The following is a 26,956-nucleotide window of genomic DNA, read 5'->3' as shown; positions in this document are numbered from 1 at the left end:
GTTACCTGTCTGTGCGATCACTGTGCTCGGCCGGCCCTCCCGGTCCCCGTCTAACATAGTGCACGTTTATAAAGCGCTGACATTACCCGAAGGTGACAGAGCGCTGTACAATAGAGCCAGTTACGTTACAAGAGAACAGTGGAAACACAATACCACATTACAAACTAAAAATGAAGATTTCATAAACACGAAATCCAACAAAGCACGCAGGAGAGAGAAATGTACAGGGGAAAAAAATATATATTGAAAAAAACAACAACAAAAATTTACAATGAGTGAACTTCCAAGAGGGGCCTGAGAATGACATTTGAACAGCTACCACGACTCCAAGGTGTGGCGCAGGCAGTGCGTCCCATTGGGAGGGCCCACCTTGACAGCCTGCAGTTAGCAATCCAGACGCTATTTCTTGCTATTTCTTCCGACTTCGCGTAGTGCCCTGCTCGCCTCGCGCTGTGATATTTACATTTCGCCCGCGGCCTTCCTGGCTGGGCTAGGTTCTAAACTTCGCACTGCAGGCTGTGGCGCGCCTGCGCACAGGATGTTCTTACGCCAGGAGGACTCGGGGTGACTTCTCTCGTTGGGAGCATGGAGTGTTCGACCTGGGTATCGGTGCTGCTTGGCGGAGCCGTCCTCCTGCTGCTGCTGGAGCTCCGGAGGCTGTGGTATCCCTCGCACCGGCGACCCCCAGGGCCCGTCCCGCTGCCCTTCCTGGGAAACGTGCTCCAGCTGAACCCGAGTGACCCCGTGAAGGCCTTTGCAAAGGCAAGTAAATACAGACGCACTACTTTAGACACTGCGGAAGGCTGGTCGGTGGGCTAGTGCAACGGTCCCAGGGGTCTTGTACTTGTGCAACACGTTTTAATCCTGGAGGGACAGTTACGGTCCAATTTTGATAGTACAAGTACTATTAGTTAATAATTCGTTATTTAGAAACCCGCCGAGCACGATAGTGGTTAACAGCATTGTGTTTTACTGCGACACTTCAAAGCTATTAAACCAGTTAGTCTGGTTAGTCTGGTAGACTAACTGGTTTAATAGAACAATTCAAATTGCATAGTACGGCTAGTGAGCTATGACTGGTCAGCGCACATCATCGTTGCATTATGGTACTTGTAGTTTCACTAGACCAATCCATAACTTAATACCTTCGAGTACTAGAATGAAGTGGAAACTAGGTCGACTTAGTGACCGTTCGGCGTAATATATCCGTTAGCGTTTGTTAAATACATTGGTTCCAATCTGCATATTGGTCATAGTCGCTTGTAAGGACGTTATTTATGCAGTAGCATGTGGAAGTAAAGACAAGAGCCACACAGACTCCAAGAATAAATATGTTAACATATATGCTGCCCAAAAAAGTATCTGTCTGCCTGACAAAAGTATATGTTTGCAAAACTGTACTTGCGCCCAGAGTAGCTTTCTTAGTATATTCATATTTTTTCAGGGACCTGTGGGGATGGACAGTGGGGATTAACTAAAATGTTTGCTTTCACAATTGGGTCAACTGCAGTGTTTTTCGGTTCGATTCATGCACTCGTGCGCCCTACAAGTGTTTTTTAATCCATGAAGGAAACTCCAGATTTGACTGTAGGTGATTTAGTATATGCGGGCGTTCTTGACTGCATTACCCCACACGAGCATCTAACTTTTGGCATACACATGACTCTTTATAATCTGAGTACCTCTCTCATTAGAGTTGAACAGCACGGTTCTTTCCCTTGAACTCATTCATCGGGCACCTCTTCTAATTAGTTTAGGATAAGACAAAATGAATGGATACAGCATGTTCTTGTTGTACACGGTAGGAACCACACCCACAATATGATTTGCAGTGTTTTCCCAGACGTGTAACGAGTGCAGTGGCACAATTTCAAAATATGAATGCTTTTATGGCCTGTTATGTCAGTTTGACCTATTTGAAATTAACTGGGAAGGTGTCGGACCTTTTTTATACCTATGCAATGGATCACACACACCACTACCCCAATATGTGCATCCTGGTAGTACAGGAAGTCCACTCTCTACTAGTGTATTCTTGAGTCACATGTATTCTCTTGCCAGTGTGTCAGTCCAATGATTCAGCATGACTCTCAATGGTATGTGAGGCCTTGCCATACATTTTTGTATGAATCCCTTTGTATGTACATATCGGTAAGCATACAGGACTCTTAGGTTTCCTCAAAACAGTGAGATAAAAAGTGCAATATTGGTCTTGACAGATCAATCTCGTGATACCGAATGTGATTAGAAAGGGAGCAAATGAGGCCAGCCAGCTCTGATTTGTCTCTCATTCCCCTTATCCAAAACAGTTTGATCATATGTTTTATGGTATTCTGAAGTATGTACACTCATTGTGAAAGGTTGGCACAACGAAAAGAGGTTAGATGTAAACTTCAGACCTTAGTGCAGAGGTCTTCAAACTTTTGGATTCCAAGACCCCCCTGTCAACATTTACAGGCGTAAGGACCCCCTCCTGACAAATTGCTAAAACACTAGGCAGGGCTACTGGAATTATGATGCAGATGAGGACCAAGTTATGCGACAGGCTTGACTAAATTGTTTGAGTAGAAAATTTAAATAATGTTCTGTAATGCTGCGTATTTTGAGATAGCATTGCTGCGTTATTTTGAAATTTTTTAAACACAGTAACACTGAGGAAAGCTTTCACCCCATCAGTACCAGTTTATACCCAAAATACAGCAATTAACACCAGAAAGATGTCTAGTCACTGTTAAAAGGGGCAATCTCAGAAGGCCAGGTTGTGCTCACCCGGACACCCCAAGACCCACCTCTCCCACAGAACTTGCCGAGTCTTGATTGTAAGGTCCTCACCGGGGAGGACTTCGGGTCTAGGATCGTACACACTGAGCTCACACCACACTACAAACAGACACCACACCAGTGGGTTTTAGCAACAAGATCTTTATATAAGCAAATAACGAAGGAAGCACTCTTATATACACAGTGGTCAAGGGACCACAAAGTCTTAGGGGATTCGGGAAGGGGGAAGCGGGACAGTCTTTTAGTCTCTGGGTCAGTACGAGGCGTACCCTACGCACAGCTCTCAATCCTCGAGCCGGGGGGCACGGGATGATGGTCGTTCTGACTGCCTCACCTCCGTCGAGTTGGCTCGGTCGTGATGGTGGTCTCGATGGTCCAGCCGGACCAGAGTACTCCTCGAGCCGCGACGGGGTCAGCTGGGCTCGGATGGTCTTAGAGGTCGAGCCGCGACAGCGTCAGCAGGGCTCCGATGGTGCAGGTTCAGCTTGAGCCGCGACAGCGTCAGCAGGGCTCCGATGGTCTTAGAGGTCGAGCCGCGACGGCGTCAGCAGGGCTCCGATGGTTACAAGTTCAGCTTGAGCCGCGACAGCGTCAGCAGGGCTCCGATGGTTACAAGTTCAGCTCGAGCCGCGACCGCGTCAGCAGGGCTCCGATGGTTGCAAGTTTCAGCTTGAGCCGCGACAGCGTCAGCAGGGCTCAGAGGTTCAGGATGAGTCTTCTTAGGGTTAGCCGCGATCAGATCAGCAGGGCTTCAGGTCCAAGATACAACTGCCCGCTAGTTGTCGGGCGGGCCCAGTTATAGTCCTTCTGCTCTTTGATCTCCGGACCCTCGCAGGCAGAGGTCTCCTGCACTGGGGGCTGGTCGTTGGCGAGGTCCGGCGGTTGGCTCTTTGATCCCTTTGAAAGATGGGTCCGGGGATTCCCAGACGCCCAGCGGGTCTGGAGCCAGCCCTCGGGGAGGCCAGAGGGGTGATCGAAACTGGCCCACAGGGGAGGGCCAAAGGTGTGACAGAAACCAGCCCCTCAGGGGAGGCCGGAGGTGCCATCGAAACTCCCTGGCTTATCTCACTCGGGAGCCCTTTACCCCCCAGCCGGGACTGGCGCGCCTTTGGAGCCTGGGTTTCACTGGGGCCGGGTTCACGCTAGGCCCAGGGAGACAGGGATGTCGGGAAGGGAAGATGGCGTCCGGGCCTTGTGGGGCATGCAAGGTTAGGCGCTCGGAGCCGGGAGTGGAGCGGGGAAGGCAGGCCTGGTCGAGGTTCCAGGGGGATCTAGGCTTCGCTGGGGTAGGGCGACCAGGCTCGGGGTGCAGGCTACACTAACGGGGAGGCTGCGCAGGGGACGCGGGGCACAGGCCTATGCTCACAGGGTGTGGAGGGACAGAGGCGAACCACGCCACGAGGCCGGGTCCAACACGCGTCCCCCCCCAGCTGAAGGCGGGGAGAACTACCCATCCTCTTGGGGGTTCTCTTCGCTGAGGCGGAAGAATCGGGACAGGCCGTCTGCGTTGGCGTGGTCAGAGCCAGGCCGGTGCTCAACAGTGAAGTCCATCCCCTGGAGGGAGATGGACCAGCGCAGCAATTTGGGATTCTCCCCTCTCATCTGCATTAGCCACCGGAGGGGTCGGTGGTCGGTCTGGACCCGGAAGTGAGTACCGAACAGGTAGGGCCTCAGCTTCTTCAGGGCCCAAACCACCGCGAAGGCCTCCCGCTCGATGGTGCTCCACCTTTGTTTGCGAGGGAGTATCCTTCGGCTAATGAATGCCACTGGTTGGTCTAGGCCGTTCTCGTTCACCTGGGACAGGACAGCTCCGATGCCATGCTCGGACGCGTCCGTCTGGACGACAAACTCTCGGGAGTAGTCGGGGGCCTGTAGGATGGGGGCGGTGCACATGGCGTCTTTCAACGTTTCGAACGCCTCTTGGCAGGCGGAGGTCCAGCTGACGTTCTTCGGCTGGTTTTGGAGGTTAACTCCGTGAGGGGGGCTACGATGCTGCCGTAACTCTTAATGAACCGGCGGTAGTACCCCGTGAGCCCTAGGAACGCCCGCACTTCCGTCTGGGTCGTGGGGGCCTCCCAGGCCACGATGGCATCGATCTTGGGCTGGAGGGGGGCTACGAGGCCGCTTCCGACCTGGTGCCCGAGGTAGATTACGGACCCTTGTCCGATCTGGCACTTGCTTGCCTTAATGGTGAGACCAGCCTTTCTCAGGGCGGTCAGCACCTCCCAGAGGTGCTGGAGGTGCTCAGGCCAGTGGAAACTGTATACTGCGATATCGTCCAGATATGCAGCGCTGACCTGGTTCACCAGCCTCTGGAAGGTGGCGGGGGCATTCTTCATCCCGAAGGGCATCACCCGGAAATGGTAGTGACCATCCGGGGTGGAAAAAGCGGACCTTTCCTTAGCTCCCTCGGTGAGGGCGATCTGTCAGTATCCACTGGTCAGGTCGAACGTGCTAAGGAAGCGAGCAGCCCCGAGGCGATCGATAAGCTCGTCGGCTCGGGGGATGGGGTGCGCATCGGTTCTGGTGACTGCGTTGAGCCCGCGGTAGTCGACGCAGAACCTCAGCTCGGGAACAGCACCGGGGGCGGCTGCCTTCGGAACCAGGACCACGGGGCTAGCCCATGGGCTGTCAGAGGCTTCGACCACCCCGATAGCTAGCATCTTTGATACCTCGGCCTTGATGCAGGCCCGGACTCGGTCAGGGACGCGGTAGGCTCTGTGCCGTACTGGTGGACTATCCCCGGTGTCCACGTCGTGGACGCACCAGTTGGTGACGCCGGGGGTGAGGGAGAAGAGGTCCGAGAACTGTCCCAACAACTGGCGACAGTCCTCGCGCTGCTCGGGAGAGAGGGAGGAGAAGAGACTCACCCCCTCTACGGAGCCATCTTTTTCTTTCGTGGACAGGAGAACGGGGAGAGGCTCCGTTTCTTCTTCTTCCCCATCGTCCGTGGCGAGGAGTAAACTCAACTCGGACCGGGCGAAGTGGGGCTTGAGGCGGTTTACGTGAAGGACCCGCAAGGGGTTCCGGGGGGACTCTACATCAATGAGATAGGTCACCTGACTCTTTCGTTCAACCACCTTGAAGGGCCCTGTCCACTTGTCTTGCAGGGCACAGGGCTCTACGGGGGCCATCACCCAGACCCGCTGTCCGGGCTGAAACTCGACCAGAGTGGCATTCTGGTCATACCACCGTTTCATCTCTTCCTGGCTGGTCTCGAGGTTGGCCTCGGCCAGTTCTCGGAACTTCCTCGTCTGGTTCCGGAGGGCCAGAATGTATCGAAACACATCGGGAGGGGGCGCTGGGGCCGCCGTCTCCCACCCTTCCTTGACCAGGGTGAGGGGTCCCCGGACGGGGTGCCCGTAGAGCAGCTCGAAGGGGCTGAACCCCAGGGCCTTCTGGGGGACTTCGCGGTATGCGAAGAGGAGACAGGGAAGGAGGACGTCCCACTTACGCCTCAGGGGCTCTTCGAGACCCATGATCATTCCCTTGAGGGTCCGGTTGAATCGCTCCACCAGACCGTTACCCTGGGGGTGATATGGGGTGGTGAATTTGTACGTCACCCCACATTGTTGCCACAGGGACTTCATGTATTTTGAGATGAAGTGTGTCCCTCGGTCGCTGACGACTTCTCGGGGGAATCCCACCCGGGAGAAGATGGCCATGAGGGCCCGTCCCACTACGGGGGCGGTCACCGTTCGGAGGGGAATGGCTTCGGGGTATCGGGTGGCATGGTCCACCAGCACCAGGATAAATCGGTGACCCAAGGAGGTCTGGGGGTCGAGAGGGCCCACGATGTCGATTCCCACCCTCTCAAAGGGGGTACTGACCACGGGGAAGGGTTGGAGAGGAGCCTTGCGCTTCCCTCCGCTCTTTCCGCTGGACTGACATGTGGGGCAGGACTTACAGTGGGCTTCCACATCGGAGCGCATGCCCGGCCAGTAGAAGTGGGTGACCAGGCGATGGTACGTTTTGTCTTGGCCCAAGTGTCCCGCCAGGGGCACATCATGGGCCAGGTTCAGGAGGAAGCCGCGGAAGCGTAGGGGGACCACCAGCACTCGGCCGGACCCTAGTTCGGCGGACTTTTGCTCGCTGTATAAGAGGCCGTTTTCCCAATATACCAAGTGGGAGCCGGACTGGTCACCGGCGGCCTGGGCGGCGGCCGGCTGCCGCGGCCCAACCAAGGAGGGACAGGAGGTCTGCTCTAGGCAGAATTCTTCTCGGGAAGGTCGTCCAGGCTCGGGGTTGGTTCGACGCCAGGGCTGAGGGGGCCTGCGTCGGGGGGGAAGCTCTCTCCGGGGAACCGCTCAGGGGTCTCGGAGGGTTCAGGGACCTCGGGGTCCTCAGGGGTCGCCGGTGCTGCCTCTAAGGTCGCCCCTTCGGGCGGTCATCGACCGGGTGCTCACACAGGCCCACTCGGGCAGGGCCACCATCTCCAGGTGGGTCCTTTTCTCAACCCGCTGCCATGGGGAGCTCTCGAGATCGTTGCCGAGCAGGCAGTCCCCAGGCATGTCTGAGCCGACTGCCACTCGTAACTCCCCAGAGACGCCCCCCCCATTCGAACGGGACTTGAGCTATCCGGCAGGTGCGGACGGAGTTATCAGCTGCGATCATCCTGCAGGAGATGTGGGGAACAATCTGGGCCTCGGTGACGAGGTGCCGTTTGACGGCGGTGATGCTGGCCCCAGTGTCTCGGAGCGCCCCTATGTGATGGCCATTGACAGTCACCTGCTGTCGGTACTTCTCTGTATTGTCGGGTAGGGGAGCTCCGGGGGCCATTTCCCTATTCCCCAGGGAGACTAACATCATAGCCGCGGGGTCTGCGCCCTCAAACTCCTCTTCTCCCTCCTCTTCTTCTAGGGCTACTGAGGTGATGTGGCGCGCTGGGGGGCCTGCAGCGGCAGGTTTCTTGAACAAAGGGCAGCGGGGGTCATTGGCATAGTGCCCTGGTTGCTGGCAATGGTAGCAGGCTTGGCTGACTCGGGCCCTGGCTTAGCTGGGGGAAACCCTGCGCGCGCTGTGGGAGGCGAGGTGCCGGGCTGGTTTCTGGGGGGACTACGCGGGGACCCTACCTGGGAACCCCTCTCTCTGTTCTGGTTCCCCCCTCCCCTCTGGCGGGATGACCCCTGTTCATTTCGGCCAGAATCTCCCCCGGGCCCCCGGGGGACTCTGGTGCTCACCCAGCGATCGGCCTCGACGGCCAGTTTCCGGGGGTCAGCCAACTTGCTGTCCAGGAGGTGCTGTCGGAGTTCCACAAAGCAATTCAGGGACAAATGTTCATATGCAATGAGGTCGATGAGCCCCTCGAAGGTGGATACTTTGCTGCCCTTGATCCACCCTTCCAGGGCCCGGCTGTAGAAATTGACATATTCCACCCAGGTGGTGCCAGGGATCTTCTTACAGTCTCTGAAGCGTTGGCGGTACATTTCTGGGGTGAGCCCGTACCTTGTGAGGAGGGCCTCTTTCATGTGGCTGTAGGAGGTCTGTTCGGCAGACGGTAGGTCGAGTAGGGTGTCTCTCCCCTCACTCAGGAATCGACCCCACAGCCCGGCTCCCCAATCTTTCTGCGGAACTCGGTGGGAGGTCATGGCGACCTCGTAGGCCTTGAACCATTGCTGGATGTCATCGTTTTTATAATATTCCCTGACCACGTCCTTGGGGATGTGGACCTTTGGTTCCACCGGGGGGACGGCCTCTCGGGTCGCTGCTGTTTTGTTGCCTTCGTTCCGGGCCTTTAGTTCTATTTCCAATATGCTGCGCTCGTGCTCCAGCTGGAGCTTCTTTCCGTCGTGTTCTCGTTGGAGCTTCTTCTCCTCCAGTTCTCCTTGCAGCCGCAGCTGCTCGATGGCTAGCTTTTTCTCGGCCAGCTTGAGTTCTCCTTCCATTTTCAGACGGGCTAGTTCTAGTTCGTGGTTTCGGTTGCGTTCTCGGTCGGTCATTTCTTCTCGAGACAGACCTCTCTCCGTGCTGGGAGTCCGCGTCGGGGACTCTGTTCTTTCTCGCTCTGGGGCGTGGGTTTCGATCAGGGGGGCTCCCCCTCCATCGGCTTCTGTCGGTGCTGGAGGTTGTGCTCCGGCCTCCACCCAGGCTGTTAGAGCTTGTTGGAAGTCCTCTTTGGTGTTTAATCCCGTTGACGGGATACGGAGATCTTTGCAGAATTGCTTGAGCTCTCGGTGCGAATAGTCTCCCAGACGCTCCATCTGGAAGGTGGTCTTGTCGGTCGTGACGCTCATGGCTGCTTCTTCGTTCGGGTAGTGTGTCAATACTGTACGATCCCTAGACGTAGGTTCTTATCGCGACGCTGCCACCAATGTTAGAAGGGGCAATCTCAGAAGGCCAGGTTGTGCTCACCCGGACACCCCAAGACCCACCTCTCCCACAGAACTTGCCGAGTCTTGATTGTGAGGTCCTCACCGGGGAGGACTTCGGGTCTAGGATCGTACACACTGAGCTCACACCACACTACGAACAGACACCACACCAGTGGGTTTTAGCAACAAGATCTTTATATAAGCAAATAACGAAGGAAGCACTCTTATATACACAGTGGTCAAGGGACCACAAAGTCTTAGGGGATTCGGGAAGGGGGAAGCGGGACAGTCTTTTAGTCTCTGGGTCAGTACGAGGCGTACCCTACGCACAGCTCTCAATCCTCGAGCCGGGGGGCACGGGATGATGGTCGTTCTGACTGCCTCACCTCCGTCGAGTTGGCTCGGTCGTGATGGTGGTCTCGATGGTCCAGCCGGACCAGAGTACTCCTCGAGCCGCGACGGGGTCAGCTGGGCTCGGATGGTCTTAGAGGTCGAGCCGCGACAGCGTCAGCAGGGCTCCGATGGTGCAGGTTCAGCTTGAGCCGCGACAGCGTCAGCAGGGCTCCGATGGTCTTAGAGGTCGAGCCGCGACGGCGTCAGCAGGGCTCCGATGGTTACAAGTTCAGCTTGAGCCGCGACAGCGTCAGCAGGGCTCCGATGGTTACAAGTTCAGCTCGAGCCGCGACAGCGTCAGCAGGGCTCTGATGGTTGCAAGTTTCAGCTTGAGCCGCGACAGCGTCAGCAGGGCTCAGAGGTTCAGGATGAGTCTTCTTAGGGTTAGCCGCGATCAGATCAGCAGGGCTTCAGGTCCAAGATACAACTGCCCGCTAGTTGTCGGGCGGGCCCAGTTACAGTCCTTCTGCTCTTTGATCTCCGGACCCTCGCAGGCAGAGGTCTCCTGCCCTGGGGGCTGGTCGTTGGCGAGGTCCGGCGGTTGGCTCTTTGATCCCTTTGAAATATGGGTCCGGGGATTCCCAGACGCCCAGCGGGTCTGGAGCCAGCCCTCGGGGAGGCCAGAGGGGTGATCGAAACTGGCCCACAGGGGAGGGCCAAAGGTGTGACAGAAACCAGCCCCTCAGGGGAGGCCGGAGGTGCCATCGAAACTCCCTGGCTTATCTCACTCGGGAGCCCTTTACCCCCCAGCCGGGACTGGCGCGCCTTTGCAGCCTGGGTTTCACGGGGGCCGGGGTCACGCTAGGCCCAGGGAGACAGGGATGTCGGGAAGGGAAGATGGCGTCCGGGCCTTGTGGGGCATGCAAGGTTAGGCGCTCGGAGCGGGGAAGGCAGGCCTGGTCGAGGTTCCAGGGGGATCTAGGCTTCGCTGGGGTAGGGCGACCAGGCTCGGGGTGCAGGCTACTCTAACGGGGAGGCTGCGCAGGGGACGCGGGGTACAGGCCTATGCTCACAGGGTGTGGAGGGACAGAGGCAAACCACGCCACGAGGCCAGGTCCAACAGTCACCCTTTGTGAAGGGCCTTCCACTACGCAGGAATACGCGCTGCCACATTAGAAGCTCACCTGGCCTGGCCGGGAGCAGCAAGGGTCCCTTCAAACCCTGGTGGTCTTGTGCAGAGTTAAGCAGTTTACCCATGCCCCTTTCCTCTTACCCCTTCCTTCCATCCCTCTCTTCTCTCCTCTCCCAACCCCGGATCCCTCTCTCACATTGCAGGCAGATGGTTATTAGCCCCAGGACACTTTTTGGTAATAGTAGCGCACTACAAATGTAAATAATAATAGGCAGAAGCAGGGGATCCACTAGACCCGAACTTTAAGGGGGTTTAACACTCCCAGCCAGGGCTGACCCTAGCACTGGTCGCACACGGTGCAACAGTCTTTCCACCTTCTCCATGAATTCCCTCACTACCACTCACCAACAATACACCTCATCTCTCTATAGCACCTGTCTGAGAAAATACTCAGTTTACTCACGCTCAGTTCTGTGATGTGAATGGTACACCTTCTTTGTACCAGGTACTTTAACCTTCTGCACTGTGTGGGTGAAAGAGTGCCCATGTGACTGCACAGTAAGCAATGCAACTGTCAAGTCAAGTCAGAATTTATATAGCGCACTACATACCCATGGGGTCTCAAGGCGCTTGAGGAAGGGGGGGGAGGTTTACTTATCGAATATCCATGTTTTAAGTTGTTTTCTGAAGGATAGGTGATCCTGAGTATGGCGGAGGTGGATGGGAAGGGAGTTCCAGGTCTTGGCTGCTAAGTAGGAGAAGGATCTTCCTCCCATGGTGGCTTTGTGGATGCGCGGAACAGCGGCGAGGGCTTGGTTGGACGAACGCAGCTCGCGGGTGGGCGTGTAAAAGGAAAGACGCGTGTTGAGACAATCAGGTCCAAGTTTGTATAGGGCTTTGTGTGCGTGGGTGAGGAGCCGGAACGTTATTCTCTTATTGACGGGGAGCCAGTGAAGGTCTTTCAGGTGAGCGGAGATGTGGTCTGTGCGGGGGATGTCTAGTATGAGCCTGGCTGAAGCATTTTGGATGCGTTGGAGTTTTTTCTGTAGTTTCGCGGTGGTACCGGCGTAAAGGGTGTTTCCGTAGTCCAGACGGCTTGTAACCAGTGCGTGGGTGACCGTTTTTCTTGTTTCGGTGGGGATCCAGTGAAATGTTTTTTGAGCATGCGTAGGATGTTGAAGCATGAAGATGAGACGGCGTTGGCTTGTCTAGTCATCGAGAGTGAGGAGTCCAGGATGATGCCCAGGTTCCGTGCATGGTCCGTCGGTATGGGGGCTTTTCCTAGGGCCGTTGGCCACCAAGAGTCGTCCCAGGCGGAAGGGGAAGAGCCTAAGATGAGGACTTCCGTTTTGTCCGAGTTCAGTTTCAGACGGCTGTGCTTCATCCACTCGGCTACTTCTTTCATCCCTTCGTGTAGGTTGGTTTTGGCGGTTGTTGGGTCTTTGGTGAGTGAGAGGATCAGCTGAGTGTCATCAGCGTAGGAGATGATATTGAGGTTGTGTTGACGTGCAATCGTTGCGAGGGGGCTCATGTAGACGTTGAAGAGGGTGGGGCTGAGAGATGATCCTTGCGGGACGCCGCAGATGACTTCGGTGGCCTCTGACTTAAAAGGGGGGAGGCGGACTCTCTGAGTTCTTCCCGCGAGGAACGAAATGATCCAGTCCAATGCTTTTCCTTGAATTCCGATGTTTCTGAGGCGTTGTGTCAGGGTGCTATGGCAGACTGTGTCGAAGGCTGCGGAGAGGTCAAGGAGGATAAGGGCGACTGTGTCTCCGTTGTCCAGTAGTGTTCGAATGTCGTCTGTTGCTGCGATGAGGGCGGTCTCGGTGCTGTGTTTGGCTCGGAAGCCAGACTGTGAGGAGTCGAGTGATTTGTTCGTTTCGAGGAAGGCGGCGAGCTGGTTGTTGACAGCTTTCTCAATGACTTTGGCAGGGAATGGGAGGAGCGAGATGGGACGGTAGTTTTTGAGTTCGGTGGGGTCAGCTGTGGGTTTCTTCAGAAGGGCGCTGAGTTCGGCATGTTTCCAGCTTTCTGGGAATGTGGCGGAGTTAAGGGAGCAGTTGATGACATCTCGGAGATGGGGTGCGATAATGGTGTCTGCTTTGTTGAAGATGTGATGGGGACATGGGTCTGTAGGGGACCCTGAGTGGATGGAGTTCATCAGGCGAATGGTCTCTTCTGTGGTCATTGGGTTCCATTCGAAAAGGATATTCGGAGGAGGTAACGGTTTAGAGGTGAGTGGGGTGGACTGGTTTACAGGTTGGTTGTCGAAGCTGTTATGGATGTCGGCGATTTTGTCATGAAAAAATGAGGCAAGGGAGTCGCAGAGTACTTGAGAGGGGGTGATGTCGTTAGAGCTGGCGGTGGGGTTGGTGAATTCTTTGATGATGTTGAAAAGTTCCTTGCTGTTGTGGGCATTGTTGTCTAGTCTGTCTTTGAGTGCTGATTTCTTGGCTGTCCGGATTAGTTGGTGGTGTTTGCGGGTGGCGTTTTTGAAGGCGGCTTGGGTGATAGTGTTTGGGTCTGCTTTCCCAGTTTTCTCAAGGGAGCGACAGAGCTTCTTGGATATCTTAAGTTCATCGTTGAACCAGGGGGCGTTCTTGCTTCCTTGCTTGATTTGATGTTTTTTAAAGGGTGCTAATTTGTCGGCGGTTTGTGTTAACCATTGTGTGAGGTTGATGGCGGCTTTGTTGGGGCTCTTTGAATAGGTAGGGTTTTTTTGAAGAAGCGATGTTGAGATCTGGTCGATGGTGATTTTGTTCCAATTTCTTCGCAGCGTTGGTTGAGGGTGGTTGTGGATCGAGGTCTTATTGTAAGTAAAGTGGATGCAGCTGTGGTCCGTTCAGTGGAGGGGTGTGGTATGAGTGAAGGAGATATGCTTGCTGGAGGTGAAGATAGGGTCGAGTGTGTGTCCTGCATAGTGTGTGGGGGTGTTAACAAGTTGTTTGAGTCCGATATTGGCGAGGTTGTCCAGAAGGGTGATGGTGTTACTGTCGTTGCTTTTTTCCAGATGGAAATTGAGGTCTCCAAGTAGAATGTATTCTTCCGAAGGGAGGGCGTGTGGGGTGATAAAGTCAGTGATGTCTTCGCTGAATTTTGTACGGGGTCCTGGTGGCCTGTAAAGGAGGGTGCCCCTAAGTGTTGTCTTGGGGTCGGTGTGGATCTGGAAGTGAAGGTGTTCGGCGATAGCGAGGTTGTCATCTGAGCTGGTTGAGACGCGGATGGTGTTCTTGTGGACGATGGCGATGCCTCCTCCTGTTTGGATGGGGCGGTCCTTACGGATGATCTTGTAGCCGTCCGGGATGGCTATGGTGATGTCTGGAGCTGAAGAGGCATTCATCCAGGATTCTGTTAGGAAGGCGATGTCCGGAGAAATGGTGTCGAGTAGATTCCAAAGGTCGATGGCGTGTTTGTGAACCGAGCGGGTGTTGAGAAGGATGCATTTGAGGTGGTTGGTGTTGGCTCTCTGTTTGGTGTTTGTGGATTTGGTTTGGGACTTGACGCAGGTGAATTTGCAAGAGTTGCAGGTGAAGGGTCCATGGGTGTGTCCTGGTGCTGCTTGGGCGCAGTTAGTGAGTCGGCCGGGGTTGAGTGCAAGGAGGGAGGAGGCGTCGTATATAACGCGAGGAGGATGGGTGAGGCGGGGACCAGGGGGTCTGGCGCTGGGCGTGGTCCAGGCGCAGACGGGCGTAGACGGGCTTACCGTTGGCGCACCTTCGGCGCGGCTGGGGCGCGGACGCTGCGCGTGAACGCTGCGCGAATCTACAACTGTCATAAGTGGATGGAGAGGGGGGAGGGGCGAGGGGTGGTCAGCTGGGAGGCGGGAGCTGGGCGGGGACTGGTCGTGGAAGGCACAGGAAGCAAACAACAACAAGAACAGCAATCACAAAATGGCCTCAGCCGATATCTGACCGGAATGGGGCACAGAAATCGAATAGCGCGATCTTAATAATAAAGGCACCGGTGAGATCAGGCAGACAATAGTAACAGCAGCGCTACAATATTCTAGATGCCAGGTGATTAATAGCAGCGTTGTTATGCAGGCGGAGCGCTATGACACACTAATGCACAACGAGGTTCCTTCCTTAAGGCAGATCAATTCACACTCTGTGGGTACTTGCGGAAGAGCGAGGTGGGGAAGCAGAGGCACTTCAGCAGGCAGGCGGAGCGGGGAGCAGCGTCTGGAGCGACCGTGTCTGTTGAGAACAGGACGGTCACAGCGCTGTAGCGGGCGAGCGGGGCAAATGGTGTCAGTGGGAGGAGTGGTCAGCTGGGAGGCGGGAGCTGGGCGGGGACTGGTCGTGGAAGGCACAGGAAGCAAAAAACAACAGCAATCACAAAATGGCCTCAGCCGATATCTGACCGGAATGGGGCACAGAAATCGAATAGCGCGATCTTAATAATAAAGGCACCGGTGAGATCAGGCAGACAATAGTAACAGCAGCGCTACAATATTCTAGATGCCAGGTGATTAATAGCAGCGTTGTTATGCAGGCGGAGCGCTATGACACACTAATGCACAACGAGGTTCCTTCCTTAAGGCAGATCAATTCACACTCTGTGGGTACTTGCGGAAGAGCGAGGTGGGGAAGCAGAGGCACTTCAGCAGGCAGGCGGAGCGGGGAGCAGCGTCTGGAGCGACCGTGTCTGTTGAGAACAGGACGGTCACAGCGCTGTAGCGGGCGAGCGGGGCAAATGGTGTCAGTGGGAGGGGTGGTCAGCTGGGAGGCGGGAGCTGGGCGGGGACTGGTCGTGGAAGGCACAGGAAGCAAACAACAACAGCAATCACAAAATGGCCTCAGCCGATATCTGACCGGAATGGGGCACAGAAATCGAATAGCGCGATCTTAATAATAAAGGCACCGGTGAGATCAGGCAGACAATAGTAACAGCAGCGCTACAATATTCTAGATGCCAGGTGATTAATAGCAGCGTTGTTATGCAGGCGGAGCGCTATGACACACTAATGCACAACGAGGTTCTTTCCTTAAGGCAGATCAATTCACACTCTGTGGGTACTTGCGGAAGAGCGAGGTGGGGAAGCAGAGGCACTTCAGCAGGCAGGCGGAGCAGGGAGCAGCGTCTGGAGCGACCGTGTCTGTTGAGAACAGAACTGTGTGAGAGTAGGGTAAAAGGAGTGACTACAGGGTGAGTGAGGTGACCATATGAATTTGGGTTTAGCTGTAAGTGCAGAGTGGGACGAATTAGTGCATGGTTAGTGATGGCCCTAGCACTGGTCGCACACGGTGCAATAGTCTTTCCACCTTCTCCATGAATTCCCTCACTACCACTCACCAACAATACACCTCATCTCTCTAAAGCACCTGCCTGTCAAAATACTCTTTGTTTACTCACACTCAGTTCTGTGATGTGAATGGTACATCGTCTGTGTACCAGGTACTTTAACCTTCTGCACTGTATGGGTGACAGAGTACGCATGTGACTGCACGGCGAGCAATGCAACAGTATGAGAGTAGGGTAAAAGGAGTGACTACAGGTTGAGTGAGGTGACCATATGAATTTGGGTTCGGCTGTAAGTGCAGAGTGGGCCGAATTAGTGCATGGTTAGTGATGGCCTTGTTTGAGTGAGCTACAGATTGAGCAGTGAGGGGGGGGGTGAGTGAAGTGTCACATGAGTGCAGGATGAGAAGTGTGCTCGTGTGACTGCAGGGTGAGGTACAGAGTGAACAATGCAAGCTCATTTTTAGTGCAGAGTGATCACTGAGAGAGCAGGGTGAGCGGGTGAATGTTGTGAGTGCATGGTGATCAGTGTGAGTGCCTTGTGATCACTGTGAGTGCATTATGATCACTGTGAGTGCAGGGTGAGCGGGTGAATGTTGTGAGTGCATGGTGATCAGTGTGAGTGCATTGTGATCAGTGTGGGTGCATTGTGATCACCGTGAGTGCAGGGTGAGCGGGTGAATAGTGTGAGTGCATTGTCATCAGTGTGAGTGCATTGTGATCACTGTGAGTGCAGGGTGAGCGGGTGAATGTTGTGAGTGCATGGTGATCAGTGTGAGTGCAGTGTGATCAGTGTGGGTGCATTGTGATCACTGTGATTGCAGGGTGAGCGGGTGATCAGTGTGAGTGCATTGTGATCACTGTGAGTGCAGGGTGAGCGGGTGAATAGTGTGAGTGCATTGTGATCAGTGTGAGTGCATTGTGATCACTGTGAGTGCAGGGTGAGCGGATGAATAGTGTGAGTGCATTGTGATCAGTGTGAGTGCATTGTGATCACTGTGATTGCAGGGTGAGCGGGTGAATGGTGTGAGTGCATTGTGATCAGTGTGAGTGCATTGTGATCACTGTGAGTTCAGGGTGAGCAGGTGATTGGTGTGAGTGCATGGTGATTGGTGTGAGTGCATGGTGATTGGTGTGAGTGCATGGTGATTGGTGTGAGTGCATGGTGATTGGTGCGAGTGCATGGTGATTGGTGCGAGTGCATGGTGATTGGTGCGAGTGCATGGTGATTGGTGCGAGTGCATGGTGATTGGTGCGAGTGCATGGTGATTGGTGCGAGTGCATGGTGATTGGTGCGAGTGCATGGTGATTGGTGCGAGTGCATGGTGATTGGTGCGAGTGCATGGTGATTGGTGCGAGTGCATGGTGATTGGTGCGAGTGCATGGTGATTGGTGCGAGTGCATGGTGATTGGTGCGAGTGCATGGTGATTGGTGCGAGTGCATGGTGATTGGTGCGAGTGCATGGTGATTGGTGCGAGTGCATGGTGATTGGTGCGAGTGCATGGTGATTGGTGCGAGTGCATGGTGATTGGTGCGAGTGCATGGTGATTGGTGGGGGTGCATGGTGATTGGTGGGGGTGCATGGTGATTGGTGTGAGTGCATGGTGATTGGTGTGAGTGCATGGTGATTGGTGTGAGTGCATGGTGATTGGTGTGAGTGCATGGTGATTGGTGTGAGTGCATGGTGATTGGTGTGAGTGCATGGTGATTGGTGTGAGTGCATGGTGATTGGTGTGAGTGCATGGTGATTGGTGTGAGTGCATGGTGATTGGTGTGAGTGCATGGTGATTGGTGTGAGTGCATGGTGATTGGTGTGAGTGCATGGTGATTGGTGTGAGTGCATGGTGATTGGTGTGAGTGCATGGTGATTGGTGTGAGTGCATGGTGATTGGTGTGAGTGCATGGTGATTGGTGTGAGTGCATGGTGATTGGTGTGAGTGCATGGTGATTGGTGTGAGTGCATGGTGATTGGTGTGAGTGCATGGTGATTGGTGTGAGTGCATGGTGATTGGTGTGAGTGCATGGTGATTGGTGTGAGTGCATGGTGATCGGTGTGAGTGCATGGTGATCGGTGTGAGTGCATGGTGATCGGTGTGAGTGCATTGTGATCGGTGTGAGTGCATTGTGATCAGTGTGAGTGCATTGTGATCAGTGTGAGTTCATTGTGATCAGTGTGAGTTCATTGTGATCAGTGTGAGTGCATTGTGATCAGTGTGAGTGCATTGTGATCAGTGTGAGTGCATTGTGATCAGTGTGAGTGCATTGTGATCGTGGTGGGTGCATTGTGATCGTGGTGGGTGCATTGTGATCGTGGTGAGTGCAGGGTGAGCATGAAAGTGAAGGCGAGAATGAGAAGTGAGTTGTCTGAAAGCAGGGTGCATTCCCAGAAACTTGAAGTGTAGGGTTTCAGATCTAAGTTAAACTATTGCTATAATGACATTAATCAGGGATTGAGGGTGGAGGAAATAAATAATGTGCTGATCCTGCAACAAACTTCCAGTCTAATGATTAGGGTTATCAGCTCTTTATTTTGATGGCCCAGAAATAAAGCAGTCACCTAAAGCTGTATTTTTGGCACTTATCTGTGAATACTTAGAACAGCAAATATAAATAGAAAGCACTTTTAATTGTGTAACTTTTAATTGTGTTCTAGGGCTGTGTCAATGATCCATGACTGAAAATTAAAAAGAACATAGACAGAAAAGTCACATAACTAATTAATACATACTTTATTTATAACTCTATTTAGTGTCGAGCAGGCATTTTTCTTTAGGTAACCCAACTTTATATTCCTTTTCATTAAATGCATTCTCACACTACAGCAGTAAGTGTAAAAATACAAATGTAAGGAATAGGCAGAGTTGGGGCCCAGGGGTACTGGAACCATAAAAAACATTAAGCCTCGGTAACCAGTTTAGAAAGGCACCTAAATATGCTAATGGTCTTTAAAGACCTGTGAAAAACTCGGGTGTGCCGGAGATAAGACTCCAGACACTGCCCAGCCGAGCCCCCACCAGCTCGAGTTTCACTGCAGCAGGGCTGAGACACAGGACGGGGGAAGAGGGGGGCTGAAGCCCTGGAGGCTGGGCAGAAGTGTGACTGTGAAAGCGTGACCCCCTTCACATCACTCCATGGCCCCCCTGGGGGTCGCGCCCCACAGTTTGAAGACCCCTGCTTAGTGGAAGGTTCATGATTAGTTGTCAATTGAATGTAAGGTTGTTTTGAGAAATTTCATTTTGGTGGTCCGTATTCAATTAAGACCCTGTCTCGTTGCTTTTCCGATGAATGACTTCTTGACTGGTACAAAAGAAAAGCTAAGCATTAGTGATTGGTGGCCGGCTATGGACTATGATGTGGAATGGTTTGTTCAAGAAAGTCAGTTGTGCAGAGAAGAGGATAAAACTTGGAATACATTTGTTCTTCCCCTGCTCCACTCTAAGTGGGACCTTGGCAAAAGGTAGTGGTCAATTTAATAGGACCCATGTATTAGTTACCTGAAACCATGCGTTACGCTGTTGTTTTAGTAGATTGTTACAGCAGATCGAATTTTTTGACTCTTCCACCACTGGCAATGTTCTTAAATTCCTAACAAAGGTTTTCCAGGGGAGGGTTTCCCTAAGAACTAGTAAGTGATAAATGGTTTCAAATTAATTTCTGTAGAAATATCCAAATTAATTTGTTCATGTGGAATAACTCACTACAAACATCCGTTTATGATTCCCAAAGTAACGGCCAAGTTGAGCGGACCAACCGCATTATCAAGGAGAAAATACAATTGGCCCTCCTGGGGTAAATTAACTGTCCACCTCCGGAGTAAGCTTACTAGACCACGCAATGAAAGGCAGACTTGCATCGACCCAGCTCCAGCTCCATTGGTTAAAAAAAGATTCAAGAGGTTCCCATTGATGTTACCGCTCATGTTTGGTGTGATGTAACTGTGAGAAAGAGTTGAAAGGTACCAAACTAAGATAAAGTGCTATTATGAACTAAGAAAATCTGCTAGCCCCATTAAAATATCTTTTGGGGATATTGTAAGGATTAGATGCTCCTTCAACAAATTAAATGGTGACAAGTTTAAGAAATAGAAGAAGGTGATCAGAACTTCAGTTTCGGCAACAATGCTCAGCAATGGGGGTTTGTGAAATGTGCCACATGCCGTGAAGGTTGAATCTGATCATCAGACATCATTGACACATTCTGGGACCATCCTCATGATGCTTACAAGGGACAATTTCAGGGAGACTGGCCAATCTTCTGGTTCTGGTGCCATTACTCTATCACCACTGGCAGAGACATTGCAGTTGTGCCAATCTCAAGAGGGTAGATGATAATGATGCCTGCACATAATTTGGGAATGCCTCTCTGATTAAGAGACTATTTATTGGACTGATTTCCTCCGAAGGCAGAGAGAAGATGTAGTGCTGACTTATAGTCAGATGGTAAAGCTAGTCTAGTCATACAGTGGATTGTACATTGCCAGTATGTTTTTTTCCTTGTTGACCTTCTCTTGGTTTCCTTCCTCATGTGTTTGTGCGCCTGAGGGCCTCTTGCGTTATTTTAGAATGTTGACAGGGTCTGATGGTTGGTACACAGTGGTTTTGGCATTCTGTGGCAAGATGCAATGTGAATTACAATTCAATTCAAAAAATCTTTATTTCGGTAAAAATTTACCATAAAAGACATATAAGACATACATTTTAAAACTGTTGTTTTGTGAAAGGTTATACAGTATATTACAATAAACACGCGGTGCTCCTTACCTTGTGCCTGTGTTATTACAACAGTTGATCAAACAACTGGTATATCCCAAAACTTGGAGCTAAGCAGCTTTGAATAGGAAATTGATATGTAAATGGAGACAAGACTACTCTGAACAGTCCTGGAATATGCCTAAAGCGTAACCCAGTCCATATAAAGCACTATCATGTGCAACTAAGCCTTTTTTATTTTTGGAATAACATGTAGCGTCCTCTTGTGAGCTTATTTCTGTGGCGCAGTCATTCATGTTGCTGGAATGTTGTTCCCCAGACAGTGTCTACTCCCAAGCTCTTCGTGACAAGCTGGCCACCTCTTTCTAAGATTAAGTCACTCCTATTTATGAAGACCTCATCTAATTTTCCCCGAAAGGATGGTCTGATCCCTTATCCTGCTACTCATGATTAGGTCCATGAACAGTTGTGCAAGAGGTGTCGCTGGAGGATGTTTGGACAATTCTCATGAATCTCAAGTTCACCCGATGACCCATATCCAGTTCCCATAATTTAGTCATTAGTGCCTGACATCCTGCCGATACTATGCCATGTTATCAATTACACTTTTAGCGAAAGGACGGTTTCCAACATATGCAAGAAAGGGGGTTGTAATTCCTCTTCCAAATAAATCAGATTTGGATCCCAGTGACCCCAAAAAGTATAGGCCTATTATGTACCAATTGTCTCTGAAACCATGGAACAGAATCTGGCTGAATAGTAATCTTGCATTCTTTATTGTATTAACACCATCGGTTGATCAAAGGGGGGCTTCCCATTGAGACACAATACGAGTCCGTGTTGGTCGCTGTGCTTGATGAATTTCAATCCATTTAAGACCAAGAACTCTCTGCTTTCCTAGTGCTTTTTAATCTGTCAACTGCCTTCAAAACAGTTGATAATTCCATTTTATTGGATTGCCCGAGAGGTGTGCGACTGGTCGCTACCGCCACTGATTGATGGGCTGGACGCAAGTTGTGTTGCTGTCTCTCTTCCTTTCAGCAGAATTTAATATTGACTATCTTCCATCTTGTTCATTATTTATGTGCAACCTCTTGGGGGCACTGATCCATAGCTTCAGGTTTAAAATTCTGTCCTAGGCCCATGACAGCCAACTGCTGCCTATCATCCATCCCAGGACCTTGACAGATAATCTCTCATAGTGAGTGGCAGTAAGACTGAAATCCTGTTGTTAGAGACCTGTCCTTCTGTTCCAAAAGACTGTGGTCTTCCTGCAACTCCCAGCCTTACATGTCATATCTAGGGGCTTGACTGCGTAAAAATGTACATTTTGACATCAATTCAATTTCAGAAAATCTGAACATCTTACGTCCTCCTTGTGACAACCTGGTTCTTGGAACACTGGGGCATTCAGAGCTTACTGGGCTCCGGGTGCATCTTTTGGACTCGTTTACAACTGGTGTCCTGGGACCACAGTACTTCTGGACCCCAAACTAGATTACCAAGTACTTCTCTTAACTTTCTCAGGGTAGCGTGACAGCAGTTGGAAGCGTCCTCAGGGAGGCAAGGTTGGTCACACACCTCAAAGTACAGCTTACCCACTAATATGAGCTACTAAAATCAATGTCAGTCACTACTTAACTTTATAAAGGAAAGCACTTTAATAAACGCATGAAAAACATAGCACCCATAAAACTTCACAGTGAAGACCAGAAGTCGCTACGACCCTCTGGGCCAGAATTCTGATGCCTAACCGTATTATAGCACAAAGATATTAAGCACTATAAGACCAGTTAACATTGGACTATACAGGCGGTGTTGCTCATGTTTACCCTTCAATGGTAAAGCAATAGCACTGATGCTTGGCTTCAGTAGTTGATATGAACCCATATATTCTGGTCTGCACTCACTCCAACCACCAAAAGCAAGAGACTTCCCACTGATCCTTAGAGAGGACACTGCTCTCAAGGTGTTCGATGATTGGTGGCAAGTGTCTGGGCACAACAACTGGAATCCCAACAGTCCAGAAGCCACTGGTGTAGCTATGGGAGGGTAGTTGCTGGTCAAGGTGATCAGGGACTCTGATTTGTCTTACCCTGATTTGTCTCAGAAGGGGGTAGGCGCCTGGACCTCAGAGCCCACTGTCCAGAGGTTCTAGTGGCAGGCCACCTAAAGGGAAGGTGCTACTCATGCATGACAAGAAAGGGCAAAGGTGGAGACTATGCAAGTCCTGGGTCTGTGACCAGGGGTTCAAATGGCATATTCTTCAATATGGTATTCCGATCCTGCTACAGACTGGAATAAGAAGGTCCCCAAAGGTTCTGAAAACTGATTGGAGTGGTCAAAGACGAAGCAGTTTCACCTTAATTGACTGTAAGGAGCTTCCCTAGATATTTATGTGCATCAGTTTTCTTTATCTCAAGCAGCAGCTGAGTTTCCTTGGCTTCCGAGTGGTTGTCTTTGCACAGGCGACTCTCACAAGTCCTCACTGATAGCTGTTTTGTGCTGGGCTTCTGTAAATTCCTATGCGTCTCATGAACTGAAGTCCTTCACCTTTCCTCAGACTGGCAAATTCATTTCCACAAGCACATCCGTCACAGAAACACCTTCTCAAACCCAGTCCATATTCCCAAGTGTGGCATGGTGCATGTCGATCCACAGAGGTTTCCACACCAGAATGTCTACTTCCCTAATCACCCTGGTGTGTAGCACACCTTAGAAAACAAGTGAAATGTTGAAAGACCCACAACAAGGCCAGTCTTTCACCATTTTGTGAGGAAGAAGCTGATCAAATCCTCAGTGTTCTACTTGTGAATTTCTGCTTCACCTCAAGTCCTGTGTGGAAAAGTAAATTTTGCCATGTTCTGTGTCCCTACGCCTCATCCATCATATGTTATGTGTGCATGACCAATATGCATATGTTGTTCCCCATGTCCGATTAATGACGCAATTACAGTTGTGTCCACCTCTGGTATGTCATTTTCCAGTCCTCGTGAATACTACGAATATCAGGCCTAGGTAAAGTTATGTTGCCACGTTTCTCAGTGTGCACGTTATTCCATTATAAAGTCCCCGTTTCTAGGCCTCAAAAGGGCCCGGACATCAGATTCAGCTCCTGTCTCCTGAAGCCTCGCTGAGGAGCGATACAGCCCCCACCTGTATCCTCGACCCTTCACTTACTTCCTGCCTCGCAGTGCCCGGTGCAGCTTGGCTCTGCCTCTGAGTCTGCCAAAAGTATGTTATGATTCCAGCTATCAGTTCAGTCCTCCTTCTCTGCATTCCTGAGCTACTGAACTGCATCAATAGTTTCCGTCATTGTCTAGCCTTCTCGTCTCCATGTTAGAGAAATACTGTATTTAATGGTCATTTAATATTCTTCATCACGCACTACATGTAGAATAATGTATGGTCCAGTCTTAGAATCAAGTTAGCTTTTCCCCTCATGACTTCTAGTTTATATCAACATGTTCCCTAAACATCAGATACCAGATAGGGTTTAGGTACATGTCGCTCCGACCCTCCAGACTTTAGTCTCTGCTCCTAGCACAGAGTTCGTAGCCCCCAGCTTCTCCTAGTAACACGTCATTGCCAGTTTACGCGCACCATTAGGTTAGAGGTCCCGGCTCCTCAGGTAGCCCCCTCCAAAGTTTCCGCCCATTCATGACATATTCTGTTACGTTTTCATCACATGCCTAAGTGTACTCCCAGTTACACCTCTTTTTACTGTTATCTTTCGCGACTGCTACGCGTCACGCCTTCTGCTCCACCCACTGCTACGCCTACTGCAATGTAATGCTATGTGTTTGCGCTATGTATATAAGTCAATGTATTGTTATTAAAAGTTAGCGCGCTCATCCCAGATCAAGCCCCGGCAGCTGCTGGGCCCCAGTTGTCCTGCTGGGCCCTGTCACCTCTGTTCCTATGCAGGTTGTCCTGATCCTGTCCTTATGCTGTAATAAACCTGCAGAAGCTCCTACTACCTCGAATCTTGACTCTTATTTATTGAGCTATCTGTTATGCTATATGCCTAGTCAAAAATAGGGTATTATTTATTTATTTACCACATAATGGCGCCCGAATAGGGACTTGCCCTTTCCCCACGCGTCGGTGAAGCCACGCCGACCCCCTGACCCTCTGCAGTCGTGACGGAACTCTTCTGCGCAGTGGCAGATATTTCTGCTCAAGTATCCCTCAGGCCCACGGAGGAGACGGAGGAGGCGGTCCAGCATCCGAACGAGACGGTGGAGTAACGCGGCGAGTCCCGACCAGAGCCCAAGCCGAGAGTCCAAGGTCCGAGGTATCCGGAGGCCCACCCGTAACTGAAGTCCGAAGTTCGTCGTCGTAGCAGTCCAGTCCCGTCCGAGGCCTTCCGTTCCGTGCTGCCCGGTGAGTACCATTGCTGGGGTAGTATCTAGACAGGACCAATCTAAATTGACTCCTGGTCCGTGGGTTGGTGGTACCCAGACTCACAAACGAAGTGTTCACCTAGGTGGATACGGGTCTTGATGCGTTCCTTTATGGGACCGGTATGTTCCGTACTGTTACAGCAGTGCATCCAGTAACTCTAGTCTGTTCCGTTCTCGAGAAAATCTGTTCTATTTCTGTTCTCAGTATTCCAGGTAATATTCTGTTCGAACTGTTATTTATAATGTTCTTCATGTATTTTACTGTTGTGGTATGAGTGCGATGTGATTTCGTGTTTTTATTGTGTATTGTATTGTGTCCAGATTACAGTTCAGTCATGCCTATATTTTCCAAGTTACGTCAGTTAAAAACTAGAAAGGGTCTGTTAGAGGAAGCGGTTCCTGTCCCGCCTAGGGACAGTCCAGGTCACTTTATGTATCAGAAACATGGCATAAGCGCCATAATGTATCTAGATTTATGGGTAGAGTATACCAAACAGTTAGAAGAAAAGTATAGATGGCCCGTATCGGGTACATGGGATGCCGAATGTATCATGCGAGTAGAAGAAGCATTATGGAAAAAGAAAGCCAGACAGTCACAGAAAGATGCCATCGAGTTATGGCGTAAGGAAGCTCATAAAAGAACGGAAAAGGAAGTCAGAAAGTCAGAGTTAAGTAGAGAATCCCAAGAACGAGTCCAAGAAAGAGAATTAATCGAGATAGGTGAACGAGTCAAAGCCGAACAGTCAGACAGACAGAGGCATGCCCTTATTAAGGGTATGTATCCTCTGCTTGCCGAAGGCTTGCCAAAAGCAACCCCAGAGGCATCCAGTAATTTCCCGCCACCATTAGTTCCGACCAAGCTACGTCACAAACCGACCGCAGCTGATATTTTTATTTCGTCCTATCTGGACGACACAGTCCCCGAATATGCAAATCCTGTTCGCGCTCCGCCAGTTCCTGTAAATCAGGCACTTCCTGCTCCTTCAGACACCGGGGTGCCCTTAACAGCTCCCCCGGCCCAGTCCGCCATACAAGTCCAGCCCACGTTACAATTACCGACCCTGCCAGGACGAAGAATGTCAGTCGACGATTCTAGTCTAGGGGCCGCAGGAGGAGGTCTTCCTCAAACCCCGCCGCCACACAAGCGTTTAACATTACTCGAATTACATGCTCAAGCGTTACAGCGCACGCCCAAACATCAGTCTGTTACAGAAATCAGGCAAACCCTTAACGAATGTGTCTATGATCCAGTTCCAGGTGAATATAATATGGTTTTATATTCCTTACGTGTAAGGAGAGTGACCGAGTATCTAGTCACCTTACCGAATATGAAAGAAGATCTAGACAGAATATATCGTTTCATCCGTACAGGGGATGATCCAGAAAGTATTGGCGAGATTATGTCTCAAAGGAAAGCCGAGATCCAGCTCATGATATTAAAGTTCCTGATCAATTGTCTAATAAGAGAACAAGATTATCCGTCTAAAGATTCCGCCGAAATGAGAATCCTGACAAGATGGAGTGATAATATAGCCGAGGGTAAGCACAAGACCGTCGGTGCTATGGAGAGTATGTACAAGAAAATTCGTAAAGAAATAATAAGGTTACACGACCAGCGTAAAGCAGCACAAGTAAGCGAGAAAGAAAGTATCTCTGATCCCGAAGAAGAGGAAGACGAGAATTCCGCCAGAATAGCGTATGTAGGAAAATCTAGATTTCCAGATCGCCATTTACGTCTAGAACACAAGTCTATTTGTCATCATTCAGCACCAGAACAAGGTTCTCTAGAACAAGTATTTCAAGCTACCGATCACATTCTGAAATCACGAATCGGTTACAGTGAGTTAAGTACCATGCATGAACAAGAACTAGCCCGATCAGCAGTCCGATGGATTACTGATTCTACCACTTTTCCAGACGAAATAGTGGCACAAATGTTTCTGAAACTGCCCCCAGCCGAGCAACGACTGGTGGGTATGTATATGATCCAGCACCTCATCACTCTGTATGAGGGTCAGCACTCTGATCCAGGCCCGTTACAT

General features: G+C 51.4%; 1 protein-coding gene across 1 annotated transcript in view; it reads left to right on the top strand.

Annotated features, from left to right (window-relative positions):
- Window positions 1-476: 476 nt before the first annotated feature.
- Window positions 477-26,956, top strand: part of LOC144798635 (cytochrome P450 2C20-like) — a 190,085-nt gene continuing 163,605 nt past the window's right edge. The window contains exon 1 of the mRNA XM_078669601.1: window positions 477-762. Within this exon, the coding sequence (XP_078525727.1) occupies window positions 586-762 (177 nt within the window). The 5' untranslated portion in view covers window positions 477-585. The remainder of the gene's footprint in view (window positions 763-26,956) is intronic.

The sequence above is a fragment of the Lissotriton helveticus genome, chromosome 12 (genome assembly GCF_964261635.1).
Source record: "Lissotriton helveticus chromosome 12, aLisHel1.1, whole genome shotgun sequence".
Classification (NCBI taxonomy): domain Eukaryota; kingdom Metazoa; phylum Chordata; class Amphibia; order Caudata; family Salamandridae; genus Lissotriton; species Lissotriton helveticus.
This window is presented reverse-complemented; position numbering and strand designations above follow the sequence as displayed.